General features: G+C 40.4%; 1 protein-coding gene across 1 annotated transcript; it reads right to left on the reverse strand.

The window, feature by feature from the left end:
- Positions 1 to 223: 223 nt before the first annotated feature.
- Positions 224 to 21,362, reverse strand: SLC30A8 (solute carrier family 30 member 8). The gene is made up of 8 exons (XM_027645692.1): positions 21,283 to 21,362; positions 12,845 to 13,053; positions 8,788 to 8,934; positions 4,956 to 5,109; positions 4,259 to 4,448; positions 3,760 to 3,865; positions 1,371 to 1,505; positions 224 to 369 (listed from the first exon to the last, which is right to left on the reverse strand). The coding sequence occupies exons 1-8, from the start codon at positions 21,360 to 21,362 to the stop codon at positions 224 to 226; spliced, it is 1,167 nt and encodes a 388-aa protein (XP_027501493.1).
- Between the last annotated feature and the right edge of the window lie 250 nt (positions 21,363 to 21,612).

Consider the following 21,612-nt stretch of genomic DNA (forward strand, 5'->3'; position numbering starts at 1 on the left):
AACTGCTGATGGACAGGCGATCTGGCTGATGGATGGATCCAATACATGTTCTCTCATGGTAGATGATACCAGCAATGAAAGGACCATGCACTGCTTGCAATGGCAGGGCTTGTTATGTCAGTTAATTGCCATTTGTTGTTAATCAGTTACATAAACCAGCACATATAGTCTCCATTGACCTGTAAGAGGGGTAATCATTATTTGGCACAGAGTACTGCTCCCTTTAGTCCCTGGGCTCTTGACAGAAGATACAGTCTTGTTTCTGATCCTCTCCTGATTCAATCTGAATAGTGATGGAGTGGAAGCTGTAGTGCTCAAATAGGGCTTGGGTAATATCTCTCAAAATCTTCTGGCTGTCCGTTGTGTCTGCTATAGATAGCAAGCAGAAAATAATCAAATTACATACATTTTTATAATACTTCAAAGAAAAGTAAATGTTTACTGACAGAAACTTGTACCAAGAAGTTTGTTTGAAAAGTGTTTCTTGTCCTTTTTATCCTTCTTTCAGGAACCTCTATGTCAGCAAAAGATTGTTCATTCAAATGTGGTTGGAATATGCAATTTTTGGCAAGAGCTAAGCTAAGAGTAATCACCATAGAAATTCAGTTTGGCAGAAGACTGGAGGAAAGCAGAAATACTTAATAAAGATTAGTTCATCCAGTCAAAGAGTAGCAGCAGTGCCAAGTGATTTGGGTGGCTGATAGACTCTCTGTTTTTGGGAAGTGGGGACACCATGGAGGACTTCACCACTGAACCTGTCCTTGGCCAAATACAGGTGGATTTTTTTTCTTAAATAGACCTTAATATATACAAAGCAAACATATGGATGAGAATATTGATCTGGGTAGTGCACAATTTGTCAACTGGGATAAGAATTACAGTTTAAAAATATTTTATAATATTAACTATTCCCATGGAGTTTTCTCTACATTCCAAACTATGTTTAAAGATTGTTTTATGACTAGAGATGCATCTGCAATGCAGATTTGCCCTGTAAGTTTTTGTTATAGGGATCAACAGTTTTCAAGTTTGACAAATCCTCTCCAGAATCTATTTGTGAAAAAAATCCAGTCTGAGCCTAATTCTTCTAATTTATTTAAAATACCTTGTGGTTTACTTCCTTGCTTCACAGCCTCTATAATTTTCAAGTTTTGGACTAAATAGAGGTCCCTGTTGTTTTGGCAAGATTTCTGAGAGGAGGATTTGAGAGCTTTTCTCGTTATTGTTGTTGGGTTTATTTTTCCAACAAAATCATGCCAAGTTTTTTAACAAGCAACTGATATACAGTCAGTTTCATCCAAATCAGGAAAGACTGACCTTTACTAGACAGCAGCTGAATACTTACTCCCTGCTTACAGAAATTTACTGACCTGTGGCAACGTGAGCAGACAGAGCAGTTTGATTCATTGTCAGAGACCAAAGATGAAGGTTGTGAATAGACTCCACTTTCTCAACTGCTAAAATTCTTGCTTTCACTTCATCATATGCAAATTCTTTTGATGTTCCTGAAAAGAAGAAATTGATGGGAAAAGAATATTTTAAGGAATAGAAATGATGATTGATAGAGGAAAATGAATCATGAACCTTTATTCACTTCAGATGTATAATTTTTATAAAAATATTTAATGCTTTGAAAGCCCATCTATTTCAGAGTTCACTGTGCTATTTAATCCTATCTCTTGTTATACACTTGTACATGGAAGGTATAGACTCATGCATGTTTTAGGAGATACCCTGAGGATTCAGTTTACATAGGATGAGCTATTTAGCCAGAACATGTCCTAGTTTTCACCAACATATTTTGTGAGTGCAGATTCTATGGTATCATTTGAACACCTCTGGGGCATTTTGTCCTCAATACATTCACACAATAGAGAAGCATCTATTTAGCAGGGAAGGAAAGGTGAATGTAAAGATTAAAATGGTTTGACTCAGGAATCTTAAATGAGATTAGATCCCAGGTCTGGTTATTGAGTAGCCAGTGGTTGTTTTCCTAGACAAGCCTTCTTACAATACATGATGGTGATGACCATCATTCAGAGTGAGGACAATTGTGACAGGATGTGTTGCAACATGAAATTCAGAGTTTAATTTAAATCCAAATTTGAATAAGAAGTTTAACAACACATCATCCCTGGAGTGAGGCCTGGGAAATTGCAAATGCATGTGAGCAGCTATGAGCTAGGATGCTCATCATGATCCACTTGGATCAGTAAACTGAAAAATATTTTTAATTCCACCAGTTATGAAGTATAATAATGATGAGCACAGTATTGGTTAATTTTGTCTTTCATACCTTAACTGATACTTATTTGTAATTGTTAATGACCTCAGTGTTGTATGCTTTGTCCTATCCCTTTATTACAAGAATGATATGCTATATGGAGTACTGACTTAATAGAATATGATGCTGACATGCTCATGCTCTTTTAGAGAAAACCACGGACAGTCAGTACCTACATGACACAGTCAGTCACAGGGGCTGTGGAGCTGATGGTCTGGGACAAGGCTGGATGCATGAGATAAGAGCCACCTCCAACACCAGCTCCAACACCCAATTTCTCTTCAGAAAATTCTGGGCAGAATGCTATTTAGGAGAGAGGAGCCTGGTTTCAGAGCCCTCTCCAGGAGGACAGTGTGAAAGGTCTTGCTGCAAGGGGGATCAGAGCACTGTGATTTTGGCATGTCAGCACTGCTTGTGGAAGCTGGGAGTCACTGCTGAGAAAGAGACTCAGGGGTGGCAGGAGTTGCCAGATCTTCCTGGTAATTTGATTTGTTTTCAGTAATGAAGACATCTTCTGATTTTTTGACAGCTAGAATACAGCCAGTTGCTGCACCCTTGTCTAGGTACACTTCTACATGGATGTATCTCTATCTCACAATCACTGAAAGCAAAACAACGCTAGAATGAAGCTTTACTGTAAAACAATATTGAAAACATTATTTCTTGAAACAGAAGTAGGTGCAAAGTGAAAGAGAGAAGTAAATAGCCATGCAGAGAGTCATACTGAGTACCCATTAAAAACCTGCACCATTAGAGCTACCTTTCCCTTTAATCCTTGTGTTTTCATGGCTAAGAAGGAGGTTGCATTATATTATTCAGTGTGAGGAAGGCAAAAACATGCCTCTGTGAATGCTCAAGTCATTTGGCCTTACAAATCAAATGTTCAAGCCCATAGCTGACAGGATTAAATATTGCTAAGCCTAGTTCTTCTTGCTGCTGATGTACCGAGAACTGTCTATTCCAGTGCACTTGAACATGACTGGAAAGGTCCGATAGCTTGCTTTTCTAACTGGTGTAACTAAAAATCTTTCAAACTTCTGTCTCTTGCACTCAGTCCATTTAATAGAAACAGTTCAAGGCACAGTCTTTTTCTTTTTTTTTTTTTTCCACGAAGACTTTTATTTCACACAGGTAAAGGACATACACGATGAATGAGGTGAGCAGGCATCTCATATGCCAAAAGGGTGATAAAAAGCAATGCTGCACATACGACAGACAAAAGCAACTCAGAGCTCATTAGCAAAACACCAATACACTGATTTTTACAAAAACTGGCATATGTGTAAACCTAGAGTTTACAGAAAGCAGTTTTGATTAAAATTATAAGTAAAGTATGATCAGAATCTTAAGAATATTGGAAACTGATCTAGAAGTGTGTTATTATAATTTTTCAGCACATATAAGCATTATGGAGAAAGAGATAGAAGAAAACAACCCCAAAATATAAGTTTATTGATTCTGGAATCAGGTCCTACCTTCCATTAGCACAATCAAAATATCCCTTAAAATGGTGATGGTAGTTGCCAAAACAAAGATGGAAAACACAAATGTGCAGATTGGGTCTGCTACTTTGTATTCTGGCTAGAAAAATATGAACACATCACTTTGTTAATTTCATTTTTGTTGGTTATTGGAATTTTTAATTAGTTAATATCAAAGAATAATATATTCAATTCATCTAGTACAGAATGAGTGCTGGCCTCCTTTGTCAGGGAGCCTCAGCCTCAGCACAGAAAATGAAGGTGCTACAAACGACAAAATGGAGAGACACTGGAGTATCCGCTTGGAACACTAAGAAGCATGTGTTACACTCTCAACAGTCATTTCAGTTCCCAAGTATAGTTCTCTTTGACTAAATTACAATGTGTATCATTAAGACAGAGGAAATATTTACAGAGTACCCGACATCACAATGCTGTGAAAGTAACACTTATCCTTAATTGCAAGGAAGGCAAGTGAACGAATAAAACTAACCTTAAAGAAGATGATAAGTGCGCTAATTAGCACACTAATGCTCTGGAATAGGTCTCCAACTGCATGCACAAAGGCTGCCCGCAAGCTGGCATTGCTCAGAGCTGGCTTTTCTCGAGGGGCTGACACGTGTTCCCTGGCTTGTGCCTCATGGCTGTGCCCGTGGCCGGTCTGGTGCAGAATCAGGCTTACTCTGAAAGAGACGTAAAGCTGCAAATACCAGCCGATATACTACATCTCTGAAAGCAGTGATGTCACACACATCATCACCCCTCTCACTTCTGAATGCTGAACAGTAAAACCTGACACATTAAGTAGAAATACAGAGTGGCTAAGCAGATAATTCCTGCGTGTTTCACTGGTTTGCATACAAACAAGAAAGTCTGTGAACAGGGTAATTAATGAGACCTCATTTTCTACAGAGTTCTTGAATATTCTGACATCGAATAAAAAGTGAGATGGAGATTAATCTTTTCCTGGAATTTTGCCTTCACAGTGTGGCAGCTAACAGAAAGTAGGAGAGCAACTGCAACTTTCAATGAGAAGCATGATCTCTCTTCTTGACTCCTTTCCATATCCTCATGAACATCATAAGTACTTAATATTTTTGAGGCCAATATCTCTATATAGTTTTTTATCGAATTACAGCAGCAGGCTCAAGTTTCAAATATTATATGGAGAGGAAAACAAAATAACTTACAGGATGTTGGCGAGCACAGCAAAAGTGGAGGTAATGAGCATCACTGTAGTATCAATATCATAATCAGGGTGTAGCAGCCTCATGCTAGCCAAATATGTCAACACGCCAGTCACCATCCAGACAATTATCATAGACATCAAAGCTCCCAGAATTTCTAGGAATTAAAACAATCTGATTGTAACAGTCAGAACAGAAATGCAAGAAATTTTAAGATGTTGATGGTAATGGTTCCAGACTTGTTGAGCTTTATAGCCAGGAGACTGGCTTCTTGTGTGCTGGCAGACAATGCATACAAAGAATGGGCTAAACCCCTTTCTGGTCATAGCAAATCCAATGACTTCCCAGGGCAGCCTTATGCATGTGATAGCCTAACCCTATTCTACCTGCCCCTACTTTTGGCTGCTTTTCAGTGTTGAGTTCATGTGTCATTCAAAGAAATTGGAGAGATGAAAAAGATCATTTGGGCAGTTCTGGTAGGAGCAAAAAGAACTATAATGAGAAGGAGGGATAAAAGAGCATATCTTGTGTAGTTTCCTGGCCCCGATAGTGTGATGTGAAAACTCCAAAGACCAGCCCTCCTTCCCCAACAAGATTATCTTGATCACAGGAGCAGAAGTTGGAGGGAAGGAGAAAGGCACGGCTCACTCAAACCCACTGGCAGACATAATCCCTGTCCATTACCTTCCCCTCTTTCTGCACACTTCTTATCACTTCACAGTTCAGAAAAGCAGTAACAGCCCCCAAAGAGGTCCTGCCAGCAAAACTTATCCTGGAACTCATCCTGCCAGTGCCACAAAATCATTTTTGTGCCACCAGCTGTAATGAGAACAAAAGAAGTTATTTTTTCCCTGGGGCAGCAAAATTTAATTTTGTCTCTATTGGCTCTGAGTTGGGCTCAAATAAATCCAGTCCCCAAGGCCACCTTTTATTGCACTGCCATAGGAGAGGTCCAGGGAAGTGCACATGAATGTGCAGCATGCTTCTAATAGGATGTGGGACTAATAGTTGCCATGTGACTTGAATGGGTAAGTGAACACAACTGAGAGAGTACCAGGGAAAATGAAAGCTCACAGTAAAGTGAAAGGAAGTAGATAGCCAGAAAGCATTTGCACAGAATTCCACTGACAATCCCTGAAAACAGCTTATGATTTTGAATATATTTTTATGAGGGTCACCCTTTTTGCAGCAGTCCAGGCTCCAAATACTTATCAAATAACCATTTTTTTTTAAAACTGGCAAATAACAAATGAAAATGCACTGACAGGGGAATCTAGTGTTGCTTAAAAGTAGAGAGAAGCTCAAATAAAGCACACAATTTTTTTCCTGCAGGTTAGAGCTTGAAACTGCAAATTTGGCCCAACTGAAGGCGTTGATGGCTGTGCTATCATGGGCATGAGAGCATCCAACAGCTTTTGTGAACACCTGTGTTCATATCTGTGTGGATGTGTGCATATCCTCCACAACAGAATATGTTAGAATTCATCTTTACCTACATAGGTGAAAATACATATTAATTTTCAATGTGTTATCTTAGCAAAAGTTTAGCTAAGTTTACAAACCAGTTCCGCAGCCCTCAGTTCTCAGAGTTTCTTTAAATTTCTTTCTCTAAATTTCTTTAGAACTACTAGCACTGACAGAGTACAGCAAACAATAGTGTAGGATTGTGTGGGAATCTGTGAATCATAGCAGAGGGAAACTGAGGTGCAAGAGAGTTTTTGTACCTGGAAGTAGGTTTGGCTCACACTATCAGTCTTACTGCTTCGTCTTCAGTCTGTGTTGCTGAAAGTAGCTGCACTGGTTCTGGCTTGGAGGGCAGGAGGCATTCACATGGCTTCTGCTAAACCTGAACCGTGTCATACAGTCTTTTCATGGCAATATCTATCAGTCTGAGAGAAGTAGTGAACAAACAGCTTCCAGTATCATGGAGGGCTGCACCTGCAAGACCTCGGTAGTCAGTGAAGAGTGACTTTGTCACCTGACTGCCCTTGGCTACTCTATTAAGGTACCCATCTGCATATTACACTGGAAATATAACTGGGAAAATAAGCAAGAAACAGGATAGCAATCATGGAATGCAATTAAGTAGCCTCTAACATTTGATATAGGGCTCTCTTTGCAGACAAAAAGGCAAGAAAGGATTGATTTTGAACTTCTGCATTCCAATGAAAAAAAAATAATATAATTCAGACTGAGGATGAAGTTACATGAGGTGGCTGAACCTGCCTACATCAGCAAGAGAGAAGTCTCTCACTTTTTTTTCCCCCAGGCTAAGAGAGTATAAACACAAAAAGTTATGAATGATTTACTGATGGTAAGTAGGAGTTCTCTAAGGCTGCAAAATTCAGCTGTGTGTTGTCTCTATAATACCAGTAGTGCTTGAGTAATACTGAACTTTCCTCTCACCCAGTTTGTTTCCAGCAGAGTTGATAGAATATACTTAGGGAGCTACATAAAGACAGGATGAGCATGGCATATGTCTTCCCTGGTACTTTCTGTGGCTACAAACAACCTTGGCCTACAGACATCCTCAGTCAGAAGCTGCTTCTGGGCCTTAATACTGAACATCCCTGATGTTCAGTATTTATCACCTGAGTCCTTGGTTCAGGTGCACAGGTGTCTAGAGTCATTTGAGATACACTGGCATCTCCATGTTTGGCTTGACACAAGATGTATAATTTATCCATAGACTTCTGGAGTGGCAGCTGGATTTCAAACAGCACGAGTCATTCACATACAAGCAACTAAACTGAGTCCCAAGACATCCAGCAGGAGACTCACTTCCAGACTGAGACAATTAAATTGAAATGTCTACCTGCAGGTGTGAGCTAAGCTACCTTTATGAGCAATGGATGTCAAATTAATGGTGATTACTCCATTGGCTGACTGGGAACACTTACTAGTTTCTTAACTATGAGCGTCTGATCACATTTGAGATACCCTGGTCTTGTGCTTGGCATCCTTGTGCAGTCTCCTCTGGGACTTGTGCGACAGCTGTCATTCCCATGCATAAGACAGACATTCTAGGGATGTAGCACTACACTTCTGTGTTTATGCACCTGAATGGAGTCTACATTTCTGTTGAATGTACCAGACCCTGTATTTGTATGTGCTTGTGTATGTGTAGCATTGATATTTAGGTGTCTAAATCTTGAACAGACTCATACTCCGAGAAACTTTTTCTCATGGTTAATGTTTTGCTGGTGTCTTGTCTTTGTAAAAACACTTGTGTTTGATTATCAGGCTTTTGGTATTAGGTGTCATTGGTAAAAATGTTGATTTTGGTTAAGGGTAGAGTATGTTAAAAATCTGCCTGTGTTTGCATCTGATAAAAACAAGCAACGATAAAGAGAATTGCAGGGAGAGGATCTAGAAAAGGGTAAATGTTAAAAGATCTCACTTTTCTACAAATGTAAAGTTGACTGTTTAAAATAATTTAATAATTTTCTTTATAAATAGAGGAAACCTTCATTTTTATGGATATCGCTGCTTTGATAGAAACTTGTGTTTCTATCATTACTTGTTGAAGGCTTAGTCCTCCTCACACTCAATTCAATGAGGGAAGTTGCTGTTACCTCAGCCAAAGCTAGCACCAGCCCAAAACTATAGTAAATAGTGATCTGAAAGACACACTTGTAGATAAGAGATGCTCTTTACTTCTTTGAAGCTCACTGTGTTACTCTGTTTATCTTGAGTCCTGGGGGCTTTGAGAGCATTAGTGCGCTGTCTCTAAATGTCTGCAGAACTGTGTTGGACATCAGCACGTTTTCCAGTCCCTGGCTATGATAATCTTCCTTTCCCATTCCACATGTTCATACTGTGAGATGTTTGCTACCTGCTCGGTGCCACCCAAAAGTTAGTTGTTTGGTAGGAGGTTTGGAGGCAAGCCACAGTGAGAAGAGGCTGATCAAGAAACTCGTCAGGTCCACCAGGATGTGTGCTGCATCCGTAACCACTGCCAGGCTCCCAGCGATCTGCCCACCTGTGTGAAACACATTTCCATATCATCGCTCTGGTCAGAAGTCTGAGTCAACCAGATCAGACTCAAGACCTGCTTTGCTGGGAATAAGAGGAAACACTCAATTTTCAGTCATCATACACAAGACTCAAACCACTTCAAAGATCGTTTCGTTTTCTACCTCATTCATGTAATAAAAGGCATGAATTAATAGAAACACATAAGCCAAATTTCTTTGTGAGAAAGAGAGACCTAAGAACAATAAGAGTTGTGATACATTAGTTCTGTGGTTATTTTACTGTTGAACTGTTTTACTGTGACTATTTTAGTATCAGATTTGTTCATGAAAAGCCGTATTAAGAATCACATTTCCAGTATTGTCCCACTATCTTTTCACAGAACACTGATATTTTTATGTATGTCCAAACATTCACAGATGTAGCTTATGGGATTCATTTCCTATTTGTTATAGGAAAATATGCATGTTCTTCCTGAGGTTTGGGTGGCTGGATGCCTGACTGTTTATTTGTCACAGGAAACAGTAAAACAGGAATACATGGAAAGGTCCCAGTAGAAGGCCTGTGATAAACAACTAACCATTTTAGTGAGGGCATGGAGAAAAATGTTCTGTTTTCAGGACTAATCTATCTTTTTTCATCTGTAATGCATGATTTAATTTTCCTGTTAAAGCTCAAAAAATGTGGCTGAATATAATTTTATTTTGCCAGGGTGTAAATTCTGAAGAAAAAACCCCAAACACCAAACTCAAACCGTTTTAGGTTATTGTAATCCACATTTCTTTTACCCACTAAGCCAAATATCCTTGTTTTGCCAAATTCTTCTAACTGTGTCTCAGGGCTAAGGGCAAGCCCAAATGAACTAAAAGTTTGTTCTAAACTACCCCCACTGCTGGTTGCTGTAGGAGAAGACAAGGATCACAGGCAGGACTCATTACATGTCCTGCCAACTCATTACAACAGGAGAATCTTTTCATCAGAGTGTAAATGTAGAAAAATGGAAATGTGAAATAATAGAGCCAAAATATCTAGTTTCTGCATTTGGCAATACATTTACATTCTTCAGTCATTTAACTAATTTCAGCTCACCCATTTCTCCTAACCACAATCCATATGAGAATCAATGAATCCTGACAAACTTCGTAAAATTACTCATTCAAACCTTTGGCAGGATACCACTGTCAAAGGGACATGTAGGCACATCTCTTGTTTCCTTATAGATGCAAGGTCTTCATGCCAGCAGGGTGGACTGTCTGTTTAATTTCCTCCTGTATGCATATTTTAGATTAGAATACCAAACATCATATGTTTTGTCACCACAGGAGAATGTATTTTGCACATATAAGGCTTATATTATTTTTCTCTGTTGCCTCTCATTTACAACTGCCTGAAAGCTAATTCCCAGAAGGGAGGAAGCATGGCTGCAGAATTTGGGGGCACCTCATTCCTTGCAGTAAAAGGAAAAATTCAGCAGAACAGATATTTCCCAGGACATGCACAGGTATAAATACACATATACTTTTTGGTCATGACACAGGTCTTAGACTTTCACTGTACACAGTGTAGCTGTATCTCAAGTGGGAGTCAGTTTTGCATAGCAAAGGGAAGAAGGTTTGTCTGACAGCGCACAGATGTTAACAACCAAGGCAGCAGCTATCTTTCAGTAAACAAATATGTAAAACACAAGCTGCATGAAAAACCCCATCGCATTTTAGATACTGTATTTCCATATTCTGTGGGACAATATCTCAAAAGCTTGCTTCTAGCCTTCTACCTTTGAAAAATGTTTGCAAATTTTTACTATATGTATTGTTGGTGTAACTAATGCCTTGGGTGAATTTCTGAGATCTCAGTCTGCTTATCTTAGCGCCTTGGTCAAATCTTTATATTCTGTTCTGACATGAGGATGCAAGCAGGGTTTGTCTTTCTTTCTAGTGCTCAAATGGAAATGAAGTACTTTGAAATCCACATTTGGTCCATAGCCACTAAAAATCTTTGGAAACTACTTTCATATCAGGGCTTTACATTGGGTGCTATTGGTTTGACTGATATCTCCAAATCTATGGAGATTGTGATGGGTCTGCTTTAGAAGAATGAAAGAGAATTGTCCTTCAAAGACAGTTAGTGCATCAGGCTCAGCCCTTCTGGGACAGCAGTAATGGCCAGCAGAGATGGCTTGAGTGAAAATATCATGGAAATACCTAGGCATTCAAAGAAGCACAACGTTTCAACCTCTCTGAGAGGGATGCAGTTCTGTTTCTTCCGTTTAACATAATAATGCCCACAGAAGCCGTTTACACTTAGAGTAGAAGGAAGGGGAACATATCCTTTACTTTCAAGAGTAAAGCCTGTGTAATAGTTATAGGCTTTTACTGCCTTATATCAATACTCCCAACAAGGGGCCTTTATGGCTTATTATTCCCTACAATGGATGTTTATAGCTTTGTATACCACAAGCAGTAGAAATTGTCAGTCACTCAATGGTCAATCATCAGGCAGAGGCAGTCTTGCTTAATGATTAAAAAAATTAAATGTATGGTTCATAATTACAAAAATCTCCATAGAGTGCTGTCTGTAACTGCAGTTAATAACTGGTTTGTCAAAGTTTAATGGTCTGAAGCAAAATGGTCTTCAAGCCTGTTACTTAAGCTGTCACTGCAAAAAAGCTGTATGATTCATTAAGCAAAATGAAACATTTAGTTAACATATCATCTGTCCTTCCAATTATCCTCTAGCATTGCTGCATTCACCAAACTTAAGCTTACTGATTATATGGTTTTGTTAATAATGCATTACTTCTGGCACTGGAAATTACTGCATGAGGATTAGCAATATGCATGGGTTTTCATGGGGGAAATGCACGTGACCTACAAACAATGGGGCTTCATGCAGACGGAGAGCGTGGGAGGGAATAGTTTGAGAAGTCCCTGCTGGGTTTGGCAGCCAGAGGAGAAGGCAGAAATGCAACAACTCTTTCAGTGCCTCCACTTCTCACCTGTGGGGAAGACAAAGATTTTCTCTTTCATTTTCATGGGGCTCCAGAGGTCCCTGAGCTAGAAAAGTATGGGTTTCAGAGGCCTTCCTGGCTGATTTTTGTTACATCACCTGGAGCACATATGGCAAAAGTCTGTGGGATTCCTCATGCCTTCCCCTACCTCACCTCACTGTGGAGAAGGGCAAGTTAAAGAGGCAGGAACTATCAGGTGGATATAAATATCACAGAATCCATGGAGAGAGCAGATCAGTGGGACAAAATGAAAGCTAATTCTCTATGAGCAAGCCAAATACTTATATTGGATATTGTAGGATGGGTCCAGAAGTGAAAGCTAATTAGGTAGGGGAATAATCTTCCGTTGATCCAGAGACACTCCAGCAGGCCAATTTAAAAAATGAACGTGACCGATATAAATACATTGACTTAACTGTAGAAAAACAGATGGCAAATCTGGCCCTGGATTTCCCTGGATTTTGTGAAGACTCTTGCATTTATTATCAGATTATGCTGCTAGTAACCTTCATCAATGCTGAGTCTCGTTGGCCTGGATGAATATGTAAAATCCTTTAATCTTTAAAAAAAAAAATCCAGTTTATTAGCAACCTTTTGTGACATGATGCTAAGACATGCTAGTCACTTTTAGTCAAGTTTAAAGACCCGGGAGAACAGTTCAGACTATTAACTGATCTTTGTATTCCTACCCAGATGCAATCCCTGAATGAATATATAAAAATACTTCGATAATTTCACTTAACCCCCCCCCCTACCCCTCCCCCATGATTCTTTTAATGACTAGTGACAAAGGAGGTTTATTTAATCCCAGGTGGGTTCACCTCTGTGCACTGTGGGTCCCTGCAGGCACAGTGTATAGAGAAGGCATGAATGTGGCTGTGCTGGGCACCAGACTGAGCTCTCTTTGAACACACATACTCCCCTGTTATCTCAGCAATCATGAAGAAGATGCAAATTACTGATGCTACACAGAGCTTCCTCCTGGCTTGATGCTGTTCCCTCTTTCTGTTCTCATAGGCCTGTGAGTAGCCATGACAGTGATATGCTGGATTAGCTTCAGCAACTTCTGCTTCCTGCTGCTGCTTATCTTCATTTAAATTCTTCTGAAGCCAGCTCATCCTTCAGGATAGAAAGAAACAGAGGTTAAAAAAGAAAAACCCTGGTTATTTGGGCTTCTAGCCCTGCAGACTCAGAAACTATGTAATTAATTTTTTCAAAGGATAAAAGCAGAGTTGGAAACAGCAGCACAGGCCACAGAAGAGTCTTGCTCACACAAGCAGGTCTCTGTGGGAGGGAGCTGCACATGAAATGACTGCTCTGGTTGTGTTTCCCAGCTCTTTGGGCTCTCCTGTATCATTTAGCAGTTTATGAAATGCAGGGTGGCTTTTTTAGGCTGTGTATTTCTTGCACACCATATGATTTTCAAAAAGTTGTACCTCATGCAAATAGTTACCAAATTCAGCATATCATGGAGACAATTCTACTGAAAAATTCAGGATTTTATTCCCAATAGCTTTGTCAGGAAGACCAGTAAAAAAAAATTAAAACTTTTTCTCAAATATAAATGGCTAAAGATATTTCTCTCCTTTCTTTACATACAGAACTATTTTATCTCAAATTTCCAGATATGTACAAAAACTATCAATATTCCTGCAGAACCTGAGTATAGAAAATACTGGACCAAAAAATTCAAAGGTATTTAAAAAATCAAAGAAATAATTTTTTCATAGTATGCTGACCCCTTTGTGCCACTGCTTTCATGGAACGGTGAGAAGTTCAGTAAAAGTGGCTCTTCAAGCATTTCTTCATCACAAGGTCATTTCCCAGCCAAAGCTGCTCTGCCAAAAAGCCTCAGTGTTTTCCCTGTCAGGGTTCCTGCACAGCAAATACATAGTGGGGATAGAGAGGTCCTGGGCCATCGCATTACAGCTGTGGGAGCTCCTGGATTACCATGGCATCTGGGGCTTTCACTAAAGTAACCCAGAGACTGCCCCAGGGGAGCCACCAGGGTGGTTTGGTGAGCAAGGATGTTCCCTTCTCTTTACCTTTCAACTGAGAAAAACCCAAAGGCTCACTCTATCCTAGAAAGCTCGACTGAAAACCATTACATCTCTCCAGATAAAACATTTGTTGCCAGAGCTACTCCTGATGTGATAACCGTGTATTGAGACTGTGGCATCAGAAGGCGAATTCTGCTGAGATGCACATACATGACATACATATAACCATGAGCTGCAGCTCTTTGAGGTCTGTGTGTGCAGGACCTACCCAGGAACACAGCAAACTCCACTGCTTTATTTCAAGTCTGAAATTAGCCTGGGTGCAGGATGTGGGACTGGGCTTAGCTGCCCCAGTAATAACAGGCTCTTTTCCCCATTCTGACTTCAGACTTTCCTTTGGGGCACAGAAGAATCGTTTAAGTGAAGGAAACCTGTGCTCCAGGAAGTAAGATGGATCCAAGTGGCTATCTGTAGTGTTTCTGCACTTATCATTGAAGTGTCAAGATGCCTAAAATCTTGCTGGAAAGAAATCAGCTGGTGGCTGCCAACCTGCAGTAGTCAATGTCAAGAAAAAAACTGTACTGAAATCACAGGCTTTTTCCAGCTGCTTTTTATGGGCAGCCTGAGAGGGCTGCAGCTGCTCAGCGGGTCTGAAGTCCTGCCAGATGCCCCAAATCAATGGGCGAGAGGCAAAGGCACCTGCAGAGATATGGATGCCTTGGCCTTTCGTGTTCATCAGCACCACAGAGGTACTGGCAAAAGGAGAAAAGCTGACCCACCTTGGCAACCAAGCCCTGCAACTGTAGATAATCAGTGTGGATTTGGTTTTGTAAATATTATTGAGATGTTCCAAGGATGAAACATTCCCCTGAGTCAGCCCGTTTCCCAGCCTGGTTAGCATGTGGTCTCTGTTTGCTCAGTGAAGGCGACTGATTCCCCTTGTATGTGAGGAGCTTGTGTGAAAGAGCAATTGGTCAGATTTAATGTCTGGTGCTTGGAGACAGTGAGTTTTCTTAGTCCTTTTGTCAGGATTTTTCTTTATTTTCCTCACAACAATGAATAAATGGGAGCTGGGCTGTCTGGGGAACGGGCTGCCCATCTGGCAGCTGGGGTCCCCACTAGCCAGTCCTTCTCCAGTCCTTTAGTTTTACATTCATCAGGGTCCTCATGTGCTCTGTGTCACTTTTGTACAGTGTTTTCCTGATGAATTAGACACAGAAGGTACCACAAATTAATTCCTTCCAGATGGCTGAATAAAATGCTGCAGTTCTCTCACTCTCCCCTGGAGATCAGGGCAGGCAAGATTTTCTTTATCGTGATCTCTCTCTGGAGTTAACTTCCAATGCTTTTCTACAGTTTGCATGTAAAATTAATTTCCCCTTACCTCAATTTTCATCAGCTGGCATTGAACGTTAAAGTCATCTTAATTACATGAGTCACGATCAACTCAACAGCCTGTCAGGGCAGGGATGGCAAAACTGCAGCTGCATATTTCTGAGCCACCAAATCCTTTCCTCGCTGTTAACAAAATAGGTTGATCTGTGATCCCCCTCCCTTTTTTTTTTTTTAATCTTCAGGTCTCTTTATCAGCTAACAAAACCATGGGGCATCACAGAGGGGCAGGAAAGCACTATCCACAGATATTTTTGGACAGATGCAAAAGCAAACAGAAAAAACATAAACCCACAAATGTCACTTTTTTCTGTCTAAAGGGCACCTAAATAAAAGTGCCCCAGTTGCCAGAGGTGGCGAGCATTCACTGAACTCACAGAACAGCATCTGGCCTGATGAATTGCAAAAACTCCTGCCAGCTCCTGTGCATTATTTTTCTCTTCCAAAAGCAGCCTGCCACTAATTAAAAGAATCTAAGAGGCAATTTTATAAAAGCATGAATCAAAAGCTTAAGGTGCAAAGATCAGCTCTGTTAAACCAAAAACCCCTTCAGAGTGTGTTAGAGCAAGATGTAGCCTTTGAGTATCAGATCTCTGCACCTGCACATTACAGAGTCACAGATTAAAAAAATAATCTTTTCTCCATTTCGAATTCTCTTTTCTTTGTAAAAAAGATAGTCAGGGGAATGTCAGAGAAAGGCTCCTACTGAGTCATACCCAGAAGGGGGGAAGTAAAAAATATTAATACATAGTGCAGATTCCACACAAATCATTAGCAACAGCTTTTTATTACAACTTCCTTTTGTTTGTTTTCACTTGATCTGCTGGGTGCCTTGATCTGCAGGCTGATGGGAATAATTGCCATCCTCCTAGACCATTATGAGTTCCCCAGTCAAAAGAGCAAAATTTGGAATCACTGCACTTCCCACAGGAGATCATCTCCCTCACAAGGGAAAATAGTAATTTTCTGGTGCCTGAAAGGATAATGAAACTGCCTTCAGAGAAAAATTTATCAAAGCCACAGTCACCTTCCTTATTCTGGCACAATTCCGATTTTGATTTTTAATATTTCCAAGGCATTTAAGACCCTGTTAATAGCCTGGCTGTCCAGTTTCTCATTTTCCTTATTGTGGGCACAAAATAAACGCAAATATTTATATATTTACATACATTTAGATGTCTAGTAATTGGGAATTTGTGCCTTGGTTATTTTATTTAATCACATTTTGAGGGCCTGGCCCCGTATATATAAATGTATTGTCAATAAATTTCCTTCTGCAAAACAGTAAAGCAGTAGTTGCCCAGAGATAGACCAAAGGTGTATGTAGCCAAGTATCCAAACTCTGTCATGATCATGAAGGAATACATAAGGACAAAGTACCAAAAATGAACATGTCCAGAGAGGGACTGCTTCCCGGTTACACAAAACTGGAGGCTGGGAGGTGGCTGAACCAGAGTTCCTGTCTAACAACCCTTTACAGGTCTTTATTCCACAAACCCAGCTGACTTGAAAGTGTTGAGTTCCACAGTTTAATTATGATTTGTGTAAAAATAATACATCCTTTGTTACTCTGAAGCTGTCTGCCTGCTATTTTAATTAGTTCTTGTACTGTTAGAAATAATGAATGACTATTCCCTGTTTACCTTCATCACATCATTCATGATTTTATGTATCATTGTTATACCTCTGAACCATCAATTTTCTGAGCTGATGCCCTAGCCATTTAATTTCTGTTTCATACCACTTACTATCTTGGTTCTAATTTTCTTGCTGAGATGAAGTGGCCATAATTGAAGTGGGCATAATAGAGATGGCATGTGGCCAGTACTGGGCAGACACAGTCTTAGACATTAGTCCTTTCTACAGGGTCCTAATGTTATCAACAGGAGGGCAAAGGCAATGGGATTGGTTTTGCTGAGTCTGCTAAAATACTATGTGCTACTGGGACCAGCTGGCAAGCCAGTACAAAGGAGATATAACCACAGGGCCCTCAGCTAAAACACTTCAGAAGTCACGAAAAACGCCTATAGTTTTCCTAAGCATTGACTTCTGTAAAGCATAATGAGTGGTGGAAAGCCTTTATTTGATGAGGACTCTTTGATCTCGTAAGAGTTTTCATATTGCCTGCAGGAAGGCAAAAAAAGAAGAAAATATTCCCTACGTGCTTGCTATACAAAATCACTCTTTACCTGAAGAAATCATCTCCCAGGCTCGCTTCAGACTTTTGCCTATTGGTATGAGCCTGGCAGACAGGAATCAACCATGAGCCTAAGACTGATAGGCAGCAATATCTACGAGTCGCCTTAATGCCCTGTGTTAAAACTTTTGCATGAAGACAAGCCCTAAGGTTTTAACACATCTTTTTTCTTTCAGAATTGTCCCCCACTCATTTTTTTCTCTTGTCTCAGAGACAGAATAAAACTCAAAATCTTGAGACTAAAAGCCTTGAGTTTCACTGTGTGATGGTATTCAAATTCCCACTATAATGACATATAAAGGACATAATCAGAAATTCAGAAAATCATGCTGAATCAAGCCAAAATGTAGTTCACAGTATAACTGGCACAATCAAAGGTAAATTCACAGATTTATGAAGTGGGATATTGAATAGTCACTGATTTAATATTACACTGATCTATTGCTTGCAAGAAATAAAATCATCTGGCCTGTCTTCATTCCTGGAAACCTCAGGAATTTGGTTGAGCTATTATCTAGACTGTGATAAGTGGTTATCTAGATCACTAGATAGGTGATAATAAATAAAAAAATAGCATAATAAATGGCTAATCATTGGAAAAACTTATCTCTCTTACCACCATAACTGATGATGAAAAGACCATGGAAAACCATCTTAGACACCTAGTTCAGACCTAATTTAAAGAGAGATGATACAAATATCTCTTTGAATGACTTACAGGCAACACTTATTGCATGAAGAGGGAGGTTCTGAGCGTTCAGCTTCAGACCCTGTTATCATTATGGTTCATACCCTTCCTCGAGGCTGGTGGGAAGTGGTCTCCTCTCCTGAAACCCATCCTGTGTAATGTCTTTTTCTGTTACCTGTAGGAAGAGGTGTAGTGCACCTGGTCACGTTGGCAGATGATGCCAACCTGAGGGTGCAGCTGATAGATTAGAGGACAAGGTTGCCATAAGCAGGCTGGAGGAATGGGTCAACAGGGCCCTTCTGAAATTTTACAGGGATGGATGAATCAAAAGTAATGCACATGGGACAGACAGACTCGTGAGACCACATCTAGAATGTGTCCAGTTTTAGTGTCCCTAATGTGAAAGATCAATAAAGTGGTGCAGGTTCAGTAGAGGGTAACTAGGATGGTTAAAGGCTGGAGCACTTCTGCAGGGACTGGACTTGTCCAGTCTAGAGAAAAGATGGCTCCATAAGCACCTGGTTGCAGCCTGCCAATATTTTTGAGGAAGCTATTGAGAAGATGGAGCTTTATTGCTGTGCATGGAGGAAGAATGAGGTCATTGGTCATTAAGTGAAACAAGTTCAGATTGAATATGAGGAAAAAAAGAAAAAAGACTGTGAGGTTAATTCAGTATGGGAGCAGATTGCCCAGAGAGGTTGTGCAGCCTCCATCCTGAGAGATTTTTTTCAAGACTTGACCAGAGACAGCCCTGAGCAACCTTGTTCAATCGCTTGGCTGACCCTGCTTTGAGCAGGAGGTTGGACCAGAGACCTCCTTGAGGTCCTTTCCAGTGTGAATTATTCTTCAAGCTTACAACTGGTCTGTTTTTCAGAGGGCTCAGTTAAACCCCATCCTCTTGTAAGCCTTTCAAGTTGAGCTTGGGAAACCTCAATGCATCCAAATCTGCTAGTGACTACAGAAGGCCTGGCATGTGCAAAATACCCTCCTCAGCCCTAAGTACAAGGAAAGGGGTTTGCTTTCAGGCTTCCTACTCACATGGTCAAGATAAAACCAGTTTGTTCTGTGTGTATCATAATGATGGCACATATCAAAAAGAAAGAAGCTGGAGGATGGCAAAGAAATATGCAACCTGTATGCAAAACAAAGTCTGTAGAAAGCATTAGAGCTGTTCATTAAGCCTACACATGGGAAATGGAAAAATGTGTTAATTTATACCAAAGGCTAAGATGAGCTTATTGCTACTGATTGGCTTAAGGCACCTGAAGCTGTGCAGGCAGCTGGTCTGTGTAAGCCCAAGCCCAGTGGGCTACATGCCCTGATGGGTTGGCTCTGACCTGTGGGCTGGCACCCTGAGTCACTGGGCTGGCACCCCAGGTAGTTGGGCTGGCAACCTGCAATTCTGGGTTGTAATGGGGAGCAGGACTAACCCTGGGCTGCCAGCTCTTCCCAAAAGGAGGGAGACTGGCTCTCAGTCCCTATTTCTGGTTATTTCTGGGAATTGACAGACTAATTAGATTGTGCAGTTAATCAGATTTCATCTGACAGAAAAAGCCAAATGGAGGTGCAGCACAAAAGCCACATGGCTGTATGACAAGTCCTCCTCATTTTGGAGAGCTGTGTACCACCTCTATCACTCAGCCACCTCAGGACTGCTACTGGGAAACCCTCCTGGGACCATCCCTCCAGCTCAGGGGCTGTTGGAGGTAGCTGCAGTCATCAGCCCAACAATTGCAATTGCTGCAGTGATTCACCCCAACTAACTTCAACCCTAAATTAAGAAATAATTATCAGAAACAAATCAACTCCTCCAGAAGGTGAGTCAGTTCAGAGGGGAGGATCAGCTGCCAGGTATTCTTTCCCCTGGTGTGCATCCTACCTCTCTTCTTACCAGGAATATTCCCTGTTACCAGTGATCCAGGGAAACCAAGGGCTTCCTCAGAAGGCAACCTAACAATTGCCCCTGTCTCAGGGTTTGTCCAGAATTGTCCTTGGTGTCCAGAGGTGGTGAGGGACCAAAGGACCTCAAGCACTGAAGCTCTGATCACAAAACTGCAAACTTTCAAAAAAACTCTGAGGGTCTTCAGTAACTAAAATGAACTGCAGAATCATATGGGATTTTTCTGAAATATAAATATTACCACAAAAGTCATTTTGGACAGTGCCATGTATATTTATGGAGCCACATAGTAATATTTAAATAATAACCCAGACATTCAAACGACTAAAATATGATGGCAGTGACCCCAGTATAAGAACACGGAGAGACAGATTTCCATTTGAACTGACAGTGTTTACGCCAAGTTTCTGTCCCACGCGTTTTAAGAGAGCCAGGCAATAAATAACCTGAAAACCAATGAGATAATGGAAATGTCAAGAGGTGCTAAGCTGTAACTGAGCAGCTATTTTCTTTTAAAAATACTTTCTGGTCTGAGTCAAAAGGAAGAATGAGAATAAGTTAAACTGCAAAACTATTTTCTGATGGACATTTATACTAATTTTTTAACCCAAGCTACAGGATATCTTACGTTTTCAGAGGATCTTTCTTTACTCAAACAAGCATTTACTCACAAGATCTCTGGCACATGAGAGGTACTTCAGCTCTAAGTCCAATAGACCATCCACAGGAATAAAGCATCGCCTTTCTTTCAAACCAAATGGATAATTTAGACATTCAAGCACGAAGGAGCTTTGAATCAAACATGATGTCAATAGCACAATTATAATTCAACCTAAAATTGCAGCATAATCCATAAGGTTTTGCATCCTACAATAAATCTACTAAGCTTATAAAATACATAGCAGGAGACACTTGCTTCAACAGTAGATTGGTTCAATCCATCACATACGCAGACACATCAGACTGCTGTCTAGTAAATGCTTCAAACATTTAATAAGAAAGTTTGGGAAGGAAAAAAATCAAACAAAACATTTTGAAAGTAGTAAAAGGTACTCCCTTTATACACTGTAAAACTTTCTGGGCTTTAACTCCTGCAGCCCCTCAGCAGATCGGTGATCTCTTATTGCTCAGAGACAGAAATGGCAGTGAAGGAAACAAAGAGTTGTGTTACCTGTCTAGGGCCAAGGAGTACTTCTTGGTGTCCCTCTCGCTCACAAGACAAGCTCTTTCAAGACCCTTTTTGGTAGCCATAAGGAAAGTCGATGGGGTTTTGCTTGTTTTTGTTTTCCCCCTTAAATTCTCTTGTCTCTGTTGGAAGAAGATATGGGCAGAAATGTCCTCTTGAGTTATGCAGAAGTCTCTGCCAAATAGTTTTAAATGAAAATGTTTTAATAATCTTCTCAATAATCCCACTGCGAGAGAAAGCTGCTTTCCTAGTCCCGATGGCGTCACTACCATAACAACCAGTAACTTGCTGAGCACAGCAGATTGGATGTTTCGG

The sequence above is a fragment of the Corapipo altera genome, unplaced genomic scaffold (assembly GCF_003945725.1).
Source record: "Corapipo altera isolate COAL_440 unplaced genomic scaffold, ASM394572v1 51, whole genome shotgun sequence".
In the NCBI taxonomy this organism is placed as follows: Eukaryota; Metazoa; Chordata; class Aves; order Passeriformes; family Pipridae; genus Corapipo; species Corapipo altera.